This window comes from Populus nigra, chromosome 13 (assembly GCF_951802175.1).
Source record: "Populus nigra chromosome 13, ddPopNigr1.1, whole genome shotgun sequence".
In the NCBI taxonomy this organism is placed as follows: Eukaryota; Viridiplantae; Streptophyta; class Magnoliopsida; order Malpighiales; family Salicaceae; genus Populus; species Populus nigra.
Genome location: NC_084864.1, coordinates 12730494 through 12746941, shown reverse-complemented (window position 1 = coordinate 12746941; position 16448 = coordinate 12730494). Strand labels below are relative to the sequence as shown.

Below are 16448 nucleotides of genomic sequence, written 5' to 3'. Positions count from 1 at the left end.
ATTTTAAATATAGATTTTTACATGAAAATATATTTTTTTAGATGTTAACTTCAAAATTTAAATTAAAAGTAAAATCATCCTTGACTACTTTGAGGTTTCGCATTGCTGTTTACCCATGAAATATCAGACCAACAGGAAAAAAAAAATGAAAAAGAAAGATATAGAAATTGAAAAATGCAGTCTACATTATATATTTAAGATCGTACACTCATGAGTCCATAATTCTCAATTATATACCGCACAGCATATATTGTTTTTTTATGACCAGGCCATGTATTATTATTATTATATATTTTTTTGCATATTAAAATTAAATTACCTCTTAAATTTAATTGAAAACGAAGTCGATCTAAGAATTTTACATTTGATTTGCAAAAAATTATTATAATTTCTAAAGTTAGATTTTAAGAAACTTCCGTATGAACGTGGATGCCGCAGTGCCAGAGGATTTACCAAGCCACAAGAATTTATCTTCTTTGTTTCTACCCACAGGAATGACAAAACAGAAACTATTCTCAGCAACGACGAAAATCACGAAATATTGGGAGATAAGAACTAATCTGGAAAGGAAAATGAAAACTTCATAGTCAGATCAGACCCCACCACATATAGTTTCGTTGCCTCTTTATCTTTTTTCTCAAGTCTCCTTTTCTTTCTCTCTCAACTTGTTTCCCCCTCTCTTATTACCCTTTCAAACATCCAGCAGTATCTATATATACTTGGTTATATATATATGTATAGACGCATTCCCTTTTCTTCATGGCCTTTATTATATTCACATCTCTAAAGTCTTCTTGTTTTTGTTTGATATAGTGTAGTAAAGGTCTCGTCTTTGAGTCAATGGAGATTGAATTGAAGAACAACCACCAGGGAGGAGGACTGAAGAGACTTAGATGTTCAGTTCAAAACTATGATTGGGGTAAGAAAGGGACAGAAGGGTCCGAGGTTGCAAGGCTTTATGAATTGAATTCCGGGTATGATATAGCATTTGAAAAGAAGAAGCCTTTTGCTGAGTTTTGGGTGGGTACACATGGTTCTGGGCCTTCTTTTGTGGTGGAAGGTGGTGTGGAGAATGGGGACTCAAATGGGTCTGGGAGTTTGAGTTTGAAAGAATGGATTTGTAAGAATCCTAATGTGCTTGGTGATAAGGTTTTGGATAAGTGGGGTTGTGATCTTCCTTTCTTGTTCAAGGTACAATCTTTTTCATCATTTTTTCTGTTGTAATGTATGATTTCGCTTGTGATGCGTCTCAATTTATGTTTTGGCTGAGTCATGAGTTTTATTTTTTGTAGTTGGTTCTTTTATGATCAGGCTTAATCATCTGTGAATTATGGTTTCTGCGTCGGTGTATCTGATTAACTTTTTTATTTGTGTTTGATTAAAAAAAAAAACCCTTCCTTTTGTGTGTTTTGATTGAATGTTGCCCATCCTTCTTCATGTTTAGGAATTGGGCAATTTATGTTTCTGTAGTAGAATTGGCTGCTCTGGGAATCAAGTCTAAAGCTGCTGAGAATTGGAGGGTCCTAATTTATTGGAAAGTAGTGATTTATTATGGCAGTTTTGTTTTTTCTCAGCAAAATGTCGTTATTTAGTGGCAGTTAAAGCTAATTTTCATTTTTACTAGCCTTTTTTTTATCGAAAAGAAAAAGGGTACTTCCTTTCCACTTGTCGTTAGCATATAACATTTCCTTTTAACTCTTTCCTTTTATATCATCCTTTCAAAATCTGAATTAGAATTCATGGCGACCAGTGATGTGGGTAGTGAGTCAAATGAGGCTTCAAAGGCAGAAATTTTTTGTTCAAAATTACAATTGGGAGAATTGGTTTAGAATTATTGTTTGCAATATTGTTAGCATTGAATTCTGTGGCTTAGTTGAAAGAGAAAGGGTTTTGTGCGGAGTCCTGGATCGGCATGATGAAGCCTAAGTTTTTATGTCCTGGATTTTTAATAGCCGTATTGGTGCTTGGAGATAAGATCTTAGACAAGTGGGGTTGCTTCTTCTTCTTCTGAGGTTGTTTTTATTGCACCCTGGCTAGAGATGAGTGATTTTCCCATTTATATTTATTGTTTTTTACTGTTTAAGATATAGATTTGGACCATTATGTATGGCTAGTTGATTTTTCACCAATTCTTTTCTCAATTCTAGCGGACTGCTCTTTGATCATACATTCAAAGACTTTTTCGTGATAGCTGTGTTTGAATTTCATAGACTGCAGAAACTTGGATGTTTGAGTATTGAGAAGTTGTGTTTGATTTTCACAGTTTGGTCTCTGATAGGTGCTTTCTGTGGCAAAAGCATTGTCAATTCAGGCTCATCCAGACAAGGAATTGGCGAAAGTTCTACACAAGTTGCATCCAAATCTTTACAAGGATGACAATCATAAGCCCGAGATGGCTTTGGCTGTTACGGAGTTTGAAGCCCTCTGTAGTTTTATCAGCCTTGAGGTGGTCTATCGATCTCTATCTTTCTTGCATATCTCCATCTTGCAAATTCTATGAATTGATTGTTGTTCATTGGTAGTTTTGTGAATCTTGGCAAAAGTTGAAGGACATTTCGGGTCATACAGATGCTTGTGAAGCAAATAGGTCTCCTTGATTTTTTTTTAATTCCAAGAGAAATCTAAAGATTCAGTTAAATGAATGTGATTCTACCATACCTTAACCCATATCTCCTGTCAATTTTGTTATTAACATTCCTAATTGGCTAGGACTGTGATTTTCACTTGTAATAGTTATCAGTTTGGAAAAACTTAATATCATGTGAGCATGATTATTTCGATTGCGTTGTCAAGAGGATGAGAAACTTTGAGTTACTTATCTTTATTGATGCACTTCTAAGTTGCTTAAATTTCTGAGAGAATTAGCTAACCATCAACGAACTGCTCCCTCTTTCTTATAAAGCTTATATTTTTAAAAGAAGCCTTGAAAAGGAAATGGTTATCTGCAGACTGCAGACATATTTGAATACCCACTACTTTTCAATGTCACATAGGAATGTATTTAATAAAAAAAAATGCAGGTAAATCTCTTACGTATTGGTGTTTATTCTCAGTCCATCAAGGTCATGATAACTTTCCTCTGACAACCTTGACTTTGCTTATTGTATCTACAAATTTTTACTGATAAACCTTTTGAAATCATATCCATATTTTCATTTACTTGATGTGAATTGATATATTTTCCAGGAGCTTAAAGCTGTGCTTCGAGATGTTCCTGAGATCGAAGAACTGGTTGGCAGTGCAGAAGTAAACCAACTCTTGCAAATCAACGAGCAAGATCATGAGAAAAAAGTAAAATCTGTTCTGAGATCAGCCTTTACCCATCTCATGTCAGCAAGCAAAGAGATGACAGCTGACGTCATATCCAAATTAAAAAGCAGATTGTATACGGAAAGCGAGGTTAGTTGAGATTTTCTTTATTAAGGCTGCTGTTTTGTAAGGTGATCTGAATGCTGTGATTAACATGTGTAATAGATTTGCTAGTAGGGTTAAAAGCGTTAATGTCAAGTATTTCTTGATTGAATAAGAAGATAGGTAAGACATCTAATAATATCATTGGCACAAAGATTATTTTTTTAATGACTTCTTAAGCAATATCATACTTGATTTTCTGTCATGCTATTGATTTTGCCTTGATTTTACACCTTAACTTTTTTATCTGTCAGACAAGGCAGTTGACTGGAAAGGAACAGCTGGTCTTGCAGTTAGAAAAGCAATATCCAGCTGATATTGGTGTCATATCAGCCTTCTTTCTTAATTATGTGAAGCTCAATCCTGGTGAAGCTTTGTATCTCGGGGCAAATGAACCCCACGCATATCTACATGGCGAGTGTATTGAATGCATGGCAACCTCAGACAATGTTGTGCGGGCTGGTCTGACGCCCAAGCACCTGGATATCCAAACTCTTTGTTCCATGCTCACATACAAACAGGTAATTAGTTCATACATGTATGTAATGTAGTTCATTTTTTTAAAAATCTCTATGAGTATATGTTAATGTTTGTTCAAACTTGATAATCATGTTGGGCTTTTTAAATTAAGCAGTCACCTGTAGGGCATAATACTCCTGAAACCATATGCCTTGCATTTTAAAAAAAATCATCTATTGGGAGGGGCCAAAAGAGCATTATGACCACATTATCTTGGCATAAGAATTCTAATTCCTGGACATTTTTATACCATAGGAATGAAGTTCAATGATTAGTATGGAGAAATACTCTTTTTAGTGGCAAAGGAAAATGATTTAGCCATGGTTGATTAGAACCTGGACCAGTGACAGTGTTACATGGAGAAGAAGTACTACCATTGACACCCTCTCTGTGATAGAACCTGGACCTTCCTTTTCAAGTGGGAACTCACTGTTGATTAGCCGATGGAAGGTTAGATCATTGGCCGTTGAGTCGTGAATCTTGACCAAATTGTGATGGACTGCGCATAAATTGACATTTGAAGTTTGATTTCTCAAGCTTTTTGAAGGCAGAGGAGATTTCTCCTGAATTTGCTTTCTTTTTGTTGCAAAATCATTAATGATGATTCCGGTTCTGATCCAGGGCTTTCCTGAAATCTTGAAAGGATTTCCATTGAGTCCATATATAACAAGATACCTTCCACCTTTCGATGAATTTGAGGTTGATCGCTGCATACTTCCAAGAGGGGCATCAACAGTGTTTCCTGCGATTCCAGGCCCTTCCATTTTTCTTGTCGTGGCTGGGGAGGGTACAATGTGCACAGAATCATCCAAAGACGTAGTTATGGAAGGAGATGCCCTTTTCGCACCTGCCAACACTGAGATTAGCGTATCAACTCCATCTGAATTGCATCTGTATAGGGCTGGAGTGAATAGCAGATTCTTTCAAATCTTGTGAGTCGTATACACGACAGCTTTCTGTTCTTGGATTGATTCAGTTATCATGCCTTCTACTATTTATTTTCAAGATTATATTTACTCGTGTATTGATTCAGTATTCCAACTTATCGTGTAAATGCAACTAAAATATAGTATAAGTTAAAGTCATAATCATATATACTGTTATTTGAGGTTATATATATAGAAGATCAATGAAAAGTTTTTTTTTTAAAAAAAAAAACTCTAAATTCTAAAATTCGACAAATTAACTACATAAAAGTATATTTTTCAAATATAAAAATATTTGTTTTTGCAATTATAGTTTATGCTTGCCACATTCTCAAGTAAAGGGAGTTAATTCTAATTTAAATTGAGTTCTACATATTTAATTGATTTATTTCGTGAAAAAATATGTAATTTATGAAAGAAGACCTAGATCAAATGTTTATTTTTGTTTGTGCAATACTGTTGAAAATATACAAATATAACTTCTATGAAAAATATTCATTACCGAATATGAATGTTTATTAAATAAACATGTTTGATTTTTAAATAATTCTATATGAATTTTGATAATTATGATTAGATTAATTTGTTTAATTCTTGATCCATATAAAATAATCTTTAACTAGACTTTAATAATACTTAAGACATGAATTGATCATTATTAATTTAAATAATCATTTTCTATTATATATGACTTTAATATAAATTTACAATACATACACGAATTAAAAAAAGTATTTTATATATTTTAGATTTTAGTATTTCGTGCTTTCTATTGACTTGTTTTTAATCCTATTAGAGTTTATATAGTCAAAATAGTTAATAGTTTAAATACATAATAGCTCACAACTTCCAGGGGAAAAAAAAGAATTGGGAGGGCGATGCTCCTCATAAAAATAATAATTACTAAAACATTTCAAGAATTCTTTTCAATTTAAACAATTTTTTAAAATTATATGTGACATAAATATAATTTAACAATATATGTGTGTGTGAACAAAATAATATAAACAATTGTTTTTGGCTTGGCGATTCACATAAGTGGACATGTGTCATTGTTGATGGATGAAAAATTGTCTCTCGAGTGTTTTTTTTATTTTTTTGTAAAAAAACTATTTTTTAAAATTTTTGATTTTTTTTATTTTAAAATAGTTTTTTTCTTATTAGTTATATATATATATATATATATATATATATAAAATAAGCATCAACCCATCAAGTGTTGAAGAAACAAAACCAACCATCTCCATTGCAAGTGCCAACCATCACAAATGTACAAGCTTTTTATCTGCATGGAGTGAACTGATAACACTCCAAATCGATTAACAATAAATAAGCTTATGAGTGATATTTTTGGTTTGGTTTATTTTTTATAAAAAAAATAATTAAAATGAATTTTTTTTTAAAAAACCGAAACAAGTTTAAACCGACTGATTTCAGTTTGGTTCGATCTTTTTTTAAAAAAACCGGTTTAAACCAGTTTGGCTCGGTTTTTTCTATTTGGGTTCAATTTGGTTTTTTTCAATTTCAGGCTTATGAAACCGAACTGAACCGGTCAGTTTTTTTAAAATTCTAATCAGTTTAATTGATTTTTTTTACGGTTTAATTTTTTTAATTATTTTTTTTAATTTTCTCAATTTAATCAGTTTTTTACTACTTGTACACTTATACCGTAAGAATTTTTGTGGATTCTTCTACTTCTTTCGGCCCATAAATGATAAATATACGAGAACTATGCCGACCTAAGAATGATACAGGCTTGAAGAATTTCTTTTCAAAACTTGCTTCTGCCCACTGAAACTCCAACGGCCAATTTCCCAACTGTCTTTGCACAATTGAGAATACCCTGCCTGCCATACACTCATCGTAACAGGGCAAGAAAAAAGAAGTGATCTCTACATTCTGAAGAATTGTTACAAAATAGACACTTATCACCACTCGATCTACCCCATCTAAGCTGCCTTTGCCTTGCAGCCAATCTATCAAACACAGAGGCCATGAGAAAAAGCCATGTCTTAGAATCATAAAAGGATCCGCAAACTAGTTTGATAGCCTCTCGGGTGCTTTTAATAGAAATCATGCCACTCGAGGATGCGAACCACACAGAATCAGCAGCATTGGGACTAGGGTAGATAGAAGAACCACAGCATAAAGACGCTTGAATTTGGACTAGACTTCCAGATCTGTCTGCAGGCCAAGTCCAATATTCAAACCCATGAGTTGGAGTCGTAAACAACGGTCTTGCCATATTTGTTAACGAGGGCTCCACCAGGATGCCAAAAATCCCACCAAACACAATCACAACATGCTTGATCATTCCTCCAGCCATAGGCCTCGGTAAAACAGACATACATGCAAGAGGAAAGGGGCATCTCATGCATCCATTAATACCCCAAACACTACACAGCTGTTAAGCCAGACTGCAATGGATGCAAGAACAGCACGCAAAATCACCTACAACCAAACTTCCAAGGAAGTGACATTTTCCACAACCAACAATCCGCAGGAATTTTTTGATAAAAAATCCATAGGACATTCAACCAAATTCAAGTGCATGGTAAAAAAAACATCGAAGAAAGTTTTATCCTATTCAAAATGACATCCAACCAAATTCAAGAGTCAAAATTTTAAGTAGAATCCTATCTGCTGCAACTATATAACTCTTGAATAAAAAAGAAGTACAAATAATCATCAACTTCAGGCCTCTGTTACGGGGAAATCAAAAACCACATCTTTTCCTGTAAGCTTCCTGTAAACTCCAGCATATGACTCCAGCTTGTACTCAGTGTTGTTGCGCTCCTTGGGATCCAAGAAGATCTGACACAAACAAGAATATAAAAAGAGAATTCATAAGAAGGGCAAAGGTTATGGTTATTGAGATTACAATACCAGCTACAATTTTCTGTTCCTTTGACTTAAATTGTCAAGACTACCTTGCTAATTTTGGACCCATCAATCCTGTATCTGGTGCGTTTTCCAACAATCTCAGCAGGATACACTAAATCCTCAAGCATGGCTTCATGCACTGCAGTTAGGGTGCGGGAACGGGGGCGCTGAACAGCAGAGCCTTTCTTGGGTGGACGCACAATCCTTCGGGTAGCAAGCAGAACAACATCCTGCCGGATTATCAGAGGAGCAATTGAAACATAGCTCAGAATTCAGATTCAAACAAGTATTGAGCTGAAACTGGGATTGACTTTATATACTCATCATGATTAGGAACCATAAATGCTGAGCAACCTTCTTATAGGGACTTAAGCCTGCAGCCTTGAGGTTGGACCCTCAAGACTTTATACTGCCCATCCATTACAGATGTAGAAAACTAAGTACAAGATAATGTTACCTTCCCACTGAACTTTTTCTCCAGCTCTCTAACAAGGCGAAGATGAACCTTGCGATAAGACTTCCTCAGTCTATAGGGAACATAAATGACAATAGCTTTACGATTTCCAGCAACATCTATTTGACTGCAAAATTTACGAAGTTTAGATTAGAAAATATACTGGCACCAGAAGGAAAATAGAATATTGAAAGAAAAAGACAGAAAAGTTTCACTAGGAACAAGCAAGCATAAAATTATTTACGTACACTGCAGAATTTATGAAGAGATCTTTTAGCTCACTTTTCAGGTCTGAATTGCTATTTTCCAAATCAAATAAAGCCTGCAGAGTAAAAACATATAGAATACATCATAGACAACTCAGTTAATCCAAGAATCCAAAGTACTTGAATAGAAACCTAAGGATCTAACCTGGGCAACTGTCTCCTCAAACTCGGTGGGTTCAGCATCCTTGTCCTTTTGGATCTTCTTCCTTGTGGTGAACATCTTCACAGATCTAAATAGTAACAGCAAGAGATTATTCAATAACGAACAAGAAATGTCGAGTCAAACTCATCACAATAGACATCTGCACATTCTTTTGTGACTTGTCTACCTAATGGGACCTAATTTCGAGTCATACGTCCACTAGAAGTTTCCTTCTACATTTTTCCATAAATAAACTACAAGTTGGAGAACAAAACTTTCCATGAATGATGAATCCATCAAGTGGTATAATGACAAAGGATAGACCAAACTCCAAACTTGTATTTTTTTATATCATAATTCCAAACTCGATCAATACAAGTCATTCGCTGCAGAAAAATGACTTCTCTTTTTCATCATCCTAACAGCCCACTCACATTTTATCTTCGTTCAATTTATAAAAATAACGGCATCAAATCTAAGCACACAAATACGCAAATGGCAAGGTTTATGAATCAGCCTAATCTAGGGTTTCTACACAGTAGATGACCACAAAAGCACACACCTGACAGCAGCTTTAAGCTCTCAAATAAGAGCCAAGTAAGAGAAAATAAAAACAACCCATTTCCTTTTGGAGACAAAAGGAGCCATATAACAAAACAGATGTCAAGATTCAATCTTTAACGAGAAAGCAGTTGATGAACAAGAATAAAAAAACAGCCCATATGATCTAGAAGCTAAAATAGTCACAGCAAGCAAATACATAGCAAGTAAAGTCTCTGATTAGAAGGCTCGGCATTTAATAGGAAGGGAATTTAAAGAGAACCCATTAGTGTTTATGAGGTTTACCAAGTAGAAGGCGCCCTGGTTGCTGCCGATGCTGCTGCTAAGAGACCACGACAGTGACGAAAGGAAGTGGCTGTCTTTTGGGTTTAATAAGAGGGAGATCTAGGGTTTTAGTTTGTCTATGCTTTGAACGGTTAGGATTGGTTGAGGGAATTTTACATGGCTTCTTATTTTTAATTTGGGCCGGCAAAGTCATACGGCAATGCCCATTGTTACTTTCCTATTATTGTATATTAGTTTTTCTTGAAATTTATATTGAATTATATATAATAGTTTAATTAAGATCCTGATTGACTTACCGGATAGATCATAGTTTTTAAATCTGGTTTGGTGGTTAATTTCAGGTTTTAACTGGGTCATCAAGTTATTTGGATTATTTTTTTTAAATAATCAAAACGATGTCGTTTTAATAAAAAAAAAAATCAACGAGTTGCAATCGGATTTTTAACCAGTTAACCCACCGGGTTAGCCGGGTCACATCAAGTTTTTCCTTGTTTTTTTCAATCCGGTCTGGTTTCAGCTCCGGGTCCTGAATCAACTCGCCGGGCCGAGTTTTAAAACTATGGGATAGATGAAGTTTAATAATAATAGTATTTTTTTTATTTGCAATATTTTCTTAAGTTTTTTTTTATTAATTCAAATATTTAATCCCTGCTTATTCTTTCCTTTTATTTTGTTGGGAAAAATGGTGGCCTAGCTTGGGAAAAAATTATTATTTGCATCAGCATGGCTATCGTTTTTGTAGAATTAAATAAATTAGGTAAAACATCTTGAGCTTTCTTTCATTAATTATTGGTAGTTGAAAGAGACAAGAATTATTCACACTTTTTTAAAAACAAATCAACTTTGTTTTTTAATTTTAAATTAATATTTTTATTTTTTTATTTTTATATGAAAAAAACTTTTAAAAATAATTTTTATCATACTTTAAATAAAAATAAAAAGCTTTAAATGGGTGGGTTTCCAAGGTTGGCATCTTGATATTTCAACCCAGTAATTATTTTGTTCAAAATATGCTTTTAATTGCTTAATATTTGTACTAATCAAACACAAAGTATAGCATAAAAAACTCTAAAAGTTAGTACCTAAGGGCATGGCTTTTGATGGGCAATTTTCAAAATTGTATGTAATTTTTTTTTATTATAAACTGCCCCAAAAAAATAAATAAATGTTAAATATAGTCATGACTAATGAAATTCTAAATGGTACTTTAGTGTTTTGCTTGTTTGAAAATATGATTAAAATTTTTTAAAAAATAATTTTAGTTTGGAAATATATTAAAATAATATTTTTTTTTAAAGAAAAATTATTTTAAACATCAAAACATCAAAATAATAAAAAAACATTAAAAATAAATAATTTTTTTTTAAAAAAATACAGTCCAACTCCAATACCAATACTTTCTAAAACTAGAAATTCCATGGATGAATTTTAAGTTTGCCAACTTTTTGGTACCATATCCACGTGAAAGGTATAATATTGAACATCCTGAAAGGACTTCCAGGAGGGAGTCATTATCTTTAAGGCTAAGTAATTTAGTTTTGAAAAACAAAAAGAAATTCTTGACATAAAGTAAGCTTCCTGCTCTAGCGAGGTCGTGCATGAAGTATTTTTTAACACAAAGGAGCTCAATTCCGGGTCTGATACCATGTCTTGAAATGCAGGTTCCTTTTTGTTAGGGCAACATATGCTTAAATCAACAGAGCCATGAACACATGAAACCACATGGATATATATATTGTTCATTGTTCATTGTCCATTTGTCATTTCGAACAACATGAACAGTAAACTAGGTTTCAAGGATATGGAGAAGAACTATATAAACTAACCGTTTCACCAGATGATCCTCCATCGTTGATGAGAAGAATGTTTCCTTACAGAGTGAAAGATCTGTTTGAAAAGCCTTAATGCAAAGCTGCGAGTCACCTGCTCATGGGTTCAAATAAGATAACTATCACTTGAATAGTCTTGTTTGATCAGCCAATCTTACTCTTTGGGACTAGAAAATTAGAACAAGAAATTCTGATGTCATGTTGTAGATGAAAATGTAAATTGTAAGAACATGAAACACTTAATACTGAAATCATAACAATAATTAAGAAACCAAGAATTCAAAAGTCAAACTTCAGGAAACATAAACGGTCGTGGGTAAGAGAGGGGAATGACAGAGACGTGACCTGACCCAACAAGCTAACAGAATAGCAGTCAAAGCCCAACCATGAAAAGAAAGGCAACCAGTGCTCATCCCAGCACCGAGCAGATGATAACTTCCATGAACAAAAACCAAAGGTGGGTTCTTTTCGCTGCTTCTCGGGTCTCTATTATTTTTTTATCTGCGAAAACAAGACCCTTTTGTTCAATCACTTCCATGCTCAGACCAGAAGGGAGTTGTCGAAAAAGACGTGTCTGCTCCTTCTTCATCTCATAAGGGACCCGCATTTTGTAGGATTTGTTGAGGACAGCAAGGGATTTTACGGTCATTTTGGGGGTGTAGAGGCTTGGTTGGGATAGAAAGAGAGGAGAAAATACAGCCATTGCTATCAAGCTTAGGTAACTAATAAAAAACCTCAGTTTTTCACTCACTGATAAGCGTTTGTAATCGCATCTCATTTGACCTATTTTCTTTTCAAATCTTCGTTTGCCACATTAAATTTTGACCCTTCACAGCTTTCTCTCAATATTATATAGCTTGTTTAGCCTTTCCATTAGTCCTTGCCTCCGCAGTCCTTGGTTCCTTACAGTTACATGTGAGTGGCAGATCAATTAATTAGAAGTTTGTTGTAAATGACAACAGAGATTACAAACAAACAAATATTCACTGCTGAGTTTTATGATCATTAGCTACAAAAGATTGTTTTATAAAACATGATTTTAGTGCATAACATACGGTAGCTCTATTGTAGACAGAATTGTCATTGGATAGTTTTGTTACTGCTTATGTGTGATATCTGGAAGGCAGTTGTCTTGTGGTGTTTGCTCACTGTTGTTGTTACCGGGTTGTCTGGTTTTTCAGAAACTTGCAACTCTATCAGCATAAATATATTTTCCTTTGCCAGCTTATATTGCTGTTTTTGCCAGCACATAAACTTGTTTGATGCTGAGTTATGTTCTGGAATTATTGATTGCAACAAGTTACTGTCAGCATTACACAGTAGAGCTGGTGGCGGATTGTGTGCTGAAATAGTGTATGCTGCTAATCTGCTGCTCAAAAGATTGCCTATATCACTTCTTTAGTAAATGATGAAGGGTCTCAAGTTGATCTCAAGCTAGCTAGAAAGGAAGTTAACCTTCTGCTTTAACTTTTTTCTTTTCTTTTCTTTTTTGGCGAAGGAAAAAAGAAGTGTTGTACTTCTATCATATTTCTTTTAATATTTAAGGCCCACTTTAGAAACATATATGACCTACACTTCTGGATATACATGTGTATATCCTTTGCATGGACCTACCAATAAAATCCAGATTCAGTTTCCACTTGTAATTCTCCTGTGCTTTCAATTTTTACTTGCTTAGCTGTAAAGCAAAACACAATTCCATTGATAACATATTTTAATGGCCCAAGATCCAAGTTACTAACAATTATGCACTAAAATACAAACTGTTAAGCTAATAATACACCATGTTGGCATCTTATAAATTCTATTCCAAAACTCTTTTATATGTACGCAAAATTAGGCCCTTTAAGCTTCATGGCCGAGTTTGCAGAATATCAGCAGAGGTTTAGGCCTTCTCAGCCTTTGACAGAGATGATGGACATGAACATGGAAATACTCAAGCATCTTCCAGAGATGAATCCAAGCATCTTGGAGAGTTTCAGCATCACTGACTTCTCAGCAGACTCTTTGTTGGCCCGCCAACAACCTGAATTTACAGCAACATATGATCACAACCACCTTTCAAGTACTTTCCATCCTGACATCTTGAGTACAGCAACAGTTGTTCATACTGTTACCTTGAATCAAAATGATTCCCATGACAGCAAGAAGCGAAAATCAATGGAACAATCAACCAGCAGCTACATTTCTGCTACAGCCTCTACAAACGAAACAAAGAAAAAGAACGTATGTATCTGTCTGTTTCTTGAAGTTTTTACCATTTGTTTTCTAATTTCAGCTTTGAACTTCTAGCCTTTGTTTAACATAAAGTTGAGTGGTACCTTTTCTTGATGTTCTTAGAACCTAGGAGGAAGTAAGAAAGGTGAAAACAAAGAGAAAGAAGGGGACAAAGCAGAGGAAGTTATTCATGTTAGAGCTAAGAGAGGCCAAGCAACAGACAGTCACAGTATAGCAGAAAGGGTAAATTTATATGTTTTTGGCTGAATAGATTTTGCTTCGTCAATAAAGCCTCATTGTAACCATTGGTTAGGCTTACTGTTTCTTCTAACAAGTAAGAACAGGAATGGACTAATAAAAGTCATGAACTGAAGAATCTGACTGTATATGTTTCTATTTGTTGTCTCAGGTAAGAAGAGAGAAAATCAATAACAAGTTAAGGTGCTTGCAAGACCTTGTTCCTGGATGCCACAGGGTAAGAACCTTTGCACAAGTTTAATTTTGATTATAATTCATGCATGTATTAATATTGAATAACTCTTAAAAACATGTACTCCTGCATATTTGGAGTTCAAGTTTAAATAAGTTTAAATTAGTTGATTAAAATTATAAGTATTAAAAAATAATATAAATTATAACTCGGAGTGTTACTTAATAACCTGATATGAGAGGATGTTAGAATCCAATATTAAATAAAAACACAAATACCAAGCTTTTTATAAGCCCTTGAAAAAAGGTGAAAAAAAAGAGAAGTAAAAAACAGATTTTTAATATTATTTTTTCTACATTAGATTAGCTGAAATTTCAAGAGACTTTTAGATAAAAAAAAATGATTCAAAAAGGTTTAATTTCTTAATAACTTTTCAATAATATGTTATGGATTCATTTAGATTAGATAATGAAGATTTGATTTTAAATTATATAAGCCCATTTAATCTGGACTTTTCAATAAAATCTAATATTATTAAAGCTTTAATTAACCGGCCACGAGTTTAAATTTTATTATTCCATTTCATTCGGTAAAATTAGCTGATATGATTCCATGAATGTACAGTCAATGGGGATGGCAGTTATGCTAGAGGAGATAATCAATTATGTACATTCATTGCAGAATCAAGTTGAGGTAATTTCCTACGACAGAATCTGGTACTAGTATTTTTACAGTTTTATCTTATAATTCCATACCCTAACATGTTTTGATTAACCTTGTTCTGTCAAAATTCAGTTTCTTTCCATGGAGCTTGCAGCTGCAAGTAGTTCTAATGACCTGAACAATGTAACAGAATCTTCAAAGAGGGCTCAGGTGCTCTTACAATAACTTATTGAATCTTGAGTAGCTAGGAGGCTGCCTTATTTATTTATTTTTACCCAAAGTATTAATATGTTGACCTGCAGTTGATTAGATAATTTGGTCGCCATGTGCTCCAAATTCCATCTCAAATAAGTCTGCAATGTATCTCTAACTGTGGTGACCTGAAAGGCTGAGTGCATGTATAAAATGACTGAAGCTGGAATATTAACTGTGCAGGGAACAGACTCAACTGAAGCACAGAAGACACAGAAATGGTTGAGAGAAAGATATGGAGAAATCACTTGCTTCCACTCTGCATGGTCCATTTGACTGCATTTTTGGCAATTACTCTTTGTCGCTATAAAGCACATGGATATGCTCCCTAGCTATCATCCTTTGCCATAAATCAAATATGTCTCTGTATTTATGTGGCAGACACGCTAAAGATATTTGCATTACTTCACAGAAAATGTCTAGAAATAAAGTACAAAAAAAGAAGATTATATTGCTATTTACTTGTCCAATTTGGGGGCTGATTTTTCTTCTTATTTTTTTTTAATATATCAAATTTGACTTTCTTTAGTGATCTGTGGTGTGTAACATCCTATGTATTGATATGCCCTGTCGGCATGAGCAGCTAAGCATCAATTTGATTCAGGAGGTTCTCTTGGCTTTATGTATTGCTTGTATATTCATTGTCCATTCTGTGACAAAATTATACATGCACCCACTTTATGATTTGAAATTTGGGCCAGTTGGCGAGTCTGTCACACCCTTTAACCAAACACGTTCATGTGGTTCATGATTCTCTTGGTGTGCAAGAGACAAAGAAACAGGAAGAGAAAGAGTGTATTTTGCACCTGTCAACAGAATCTAATTAATGATCTTAAGGGAACATGCATATCAGATACGCAATCTCTATACTCCTACCATATACCAGGGATATGCAGGCAAATTCACGATCGCTATCATACTTACAGAGCAACATGTGAACGTAATTGGTGTTTGTTTCCCTATGGATCAGATCAAGTAGACTTCCCCTTGACTACCACCTGCATAAATCAATCTTATCCACAAATTACTAGTAGCTAAAGCAAAACCTGCTATGATGATCAAAATCCTTAAGATAAAAACAATTCCAAGTAGCTAGAGATGATTCAAAGATAAGTCCAATGTAATAAATATACTTTACAAGCAATGTTCCATAATTCTCTTGTTAGCTCTCTGGTGTCTGTTCTTTTAGGTGGCAGGCTTCTGTCATGCCATTGCCCTCCATCATACTTCTTAACCAAGCAACAATCATAGTTGCATGCATTATGTAAACAACAATAGTTCAAAAGCTAATCAATCGGAAATGCATCACCATATAATCAATTGCTTCATCATCAAGGCTAACATTGAAATCATGGCTGCATATAGCGGCCTCCACCCCGGATGCTCGATCTCCTGGAAACGTATTTGTTGGGAGGGCATAACCTTCGCACTCCCGGCCATTAGTCTCAGGCCCAATAGGGCTGGAGATACCCTTGGTAAAAACCGGGAAAAAAAAGAGATTATTAGATAAATCTTTGCAGGAAAACACATGTTATTTGGATAATAATTACTTGACCTTAAGCACTGTTTTCTTGCATTATCGATGAGTTTCTATCAGATGAAAAGCGCTG

At 34.3% G+C, this 16448-nt stretch overlaps 3 protein-coding genes across 4 annotated transcripts; 2 read left to right on the top strand and 1 right to left on the bottom strand.

Annotated features, from left to right (window-relative positions):
* Positions 1 to 450: 450 nt before the first annotated feature.
* LOC133671535 (mannose-6-phosphate isomerase 1-like) lies at positions 451 to 5021 on the top strand. Of its 2 annotated transcripts, none has more exons than XM_062092302.1 (5): positions 451 to 1191; positions 2279 to 2446; positions 3187 to 3399; positions 3666 to 3932; positions 4186 to 4240. In XM_062092302.1, exons 1-5 carry the CDS (start codon positions 841 to 843, stop codon positions 4189 to 4191), a joined length of 1005 nt encoding a protein of 334 aa, XP_061948286.1. In that variant the 5' UTR covers positions 451 to 840; the 3' UTR covers positions 4192 to 4240. The 2 variants fall into 2 exon arrangements, with proteins under 2 accessions (XP_061948286.1, XP_061948285.1); XM_062092301.1 differs by lacking the exon at positions 4186 to 4240 and adding an exon at positions 4552 to 5021 and having other exon boundaries at positions 453 to 1191.
* A 2287-nt stretch (positions 5022 to 7308) lies between these two features.
* LOC133670516 (small ribosomal subunit protein eS7-like) lies at positions 7309 to 9594 on the bottom strand. The gene is made up of 6 exons (XM_062091021.1): positions 9448 to 9594; positions 8605 to 8689; positions 8442 to 8515; positions 8197 to 8320; positions 7787 to 7969; positions 7309 to 7670 (listed from the first exon to the last, which is right to left on the bottom strand). Exons 2-6 carry the CDS (start codon positions 8677 to 8679, stop codon positions 7551 to 7553), a joined length of 576 nt encoding a protein of 191 aa, XP_061947005.1. The 5' UTR covers positions 8680 to 8689; positions 9448 to 9594; the 3' UTR covers positions 7309 to 7550.
* Positions 9595 to 13007: 3413 nt separating this feature from the next.
* Positions 13008 to 15320, top strand: LOC133671651 (transcription factor bHLH75-like). The gene is made up of 6 exons (XM_062092462.1): positions 13008 to 13502; positions 13617 to 13736; positions 13903 to 13968; positions 14548 to 14616; positions 14719 to 14796; positions 15022 to 15320. Exons 1-6 carry the CDS (start codon positions 13101 to 13103, stop codon positions 15112 to 15114), a joined length of 828 nt encoding a protein of 275 aa, XP_061948446.1. The 5' UTR covers positions 13008 to 13100; the 3' UTR covers positions 15115 to 15320.
* Positions 15321 to 16448: the final 1128 nt, after the last annotated feature.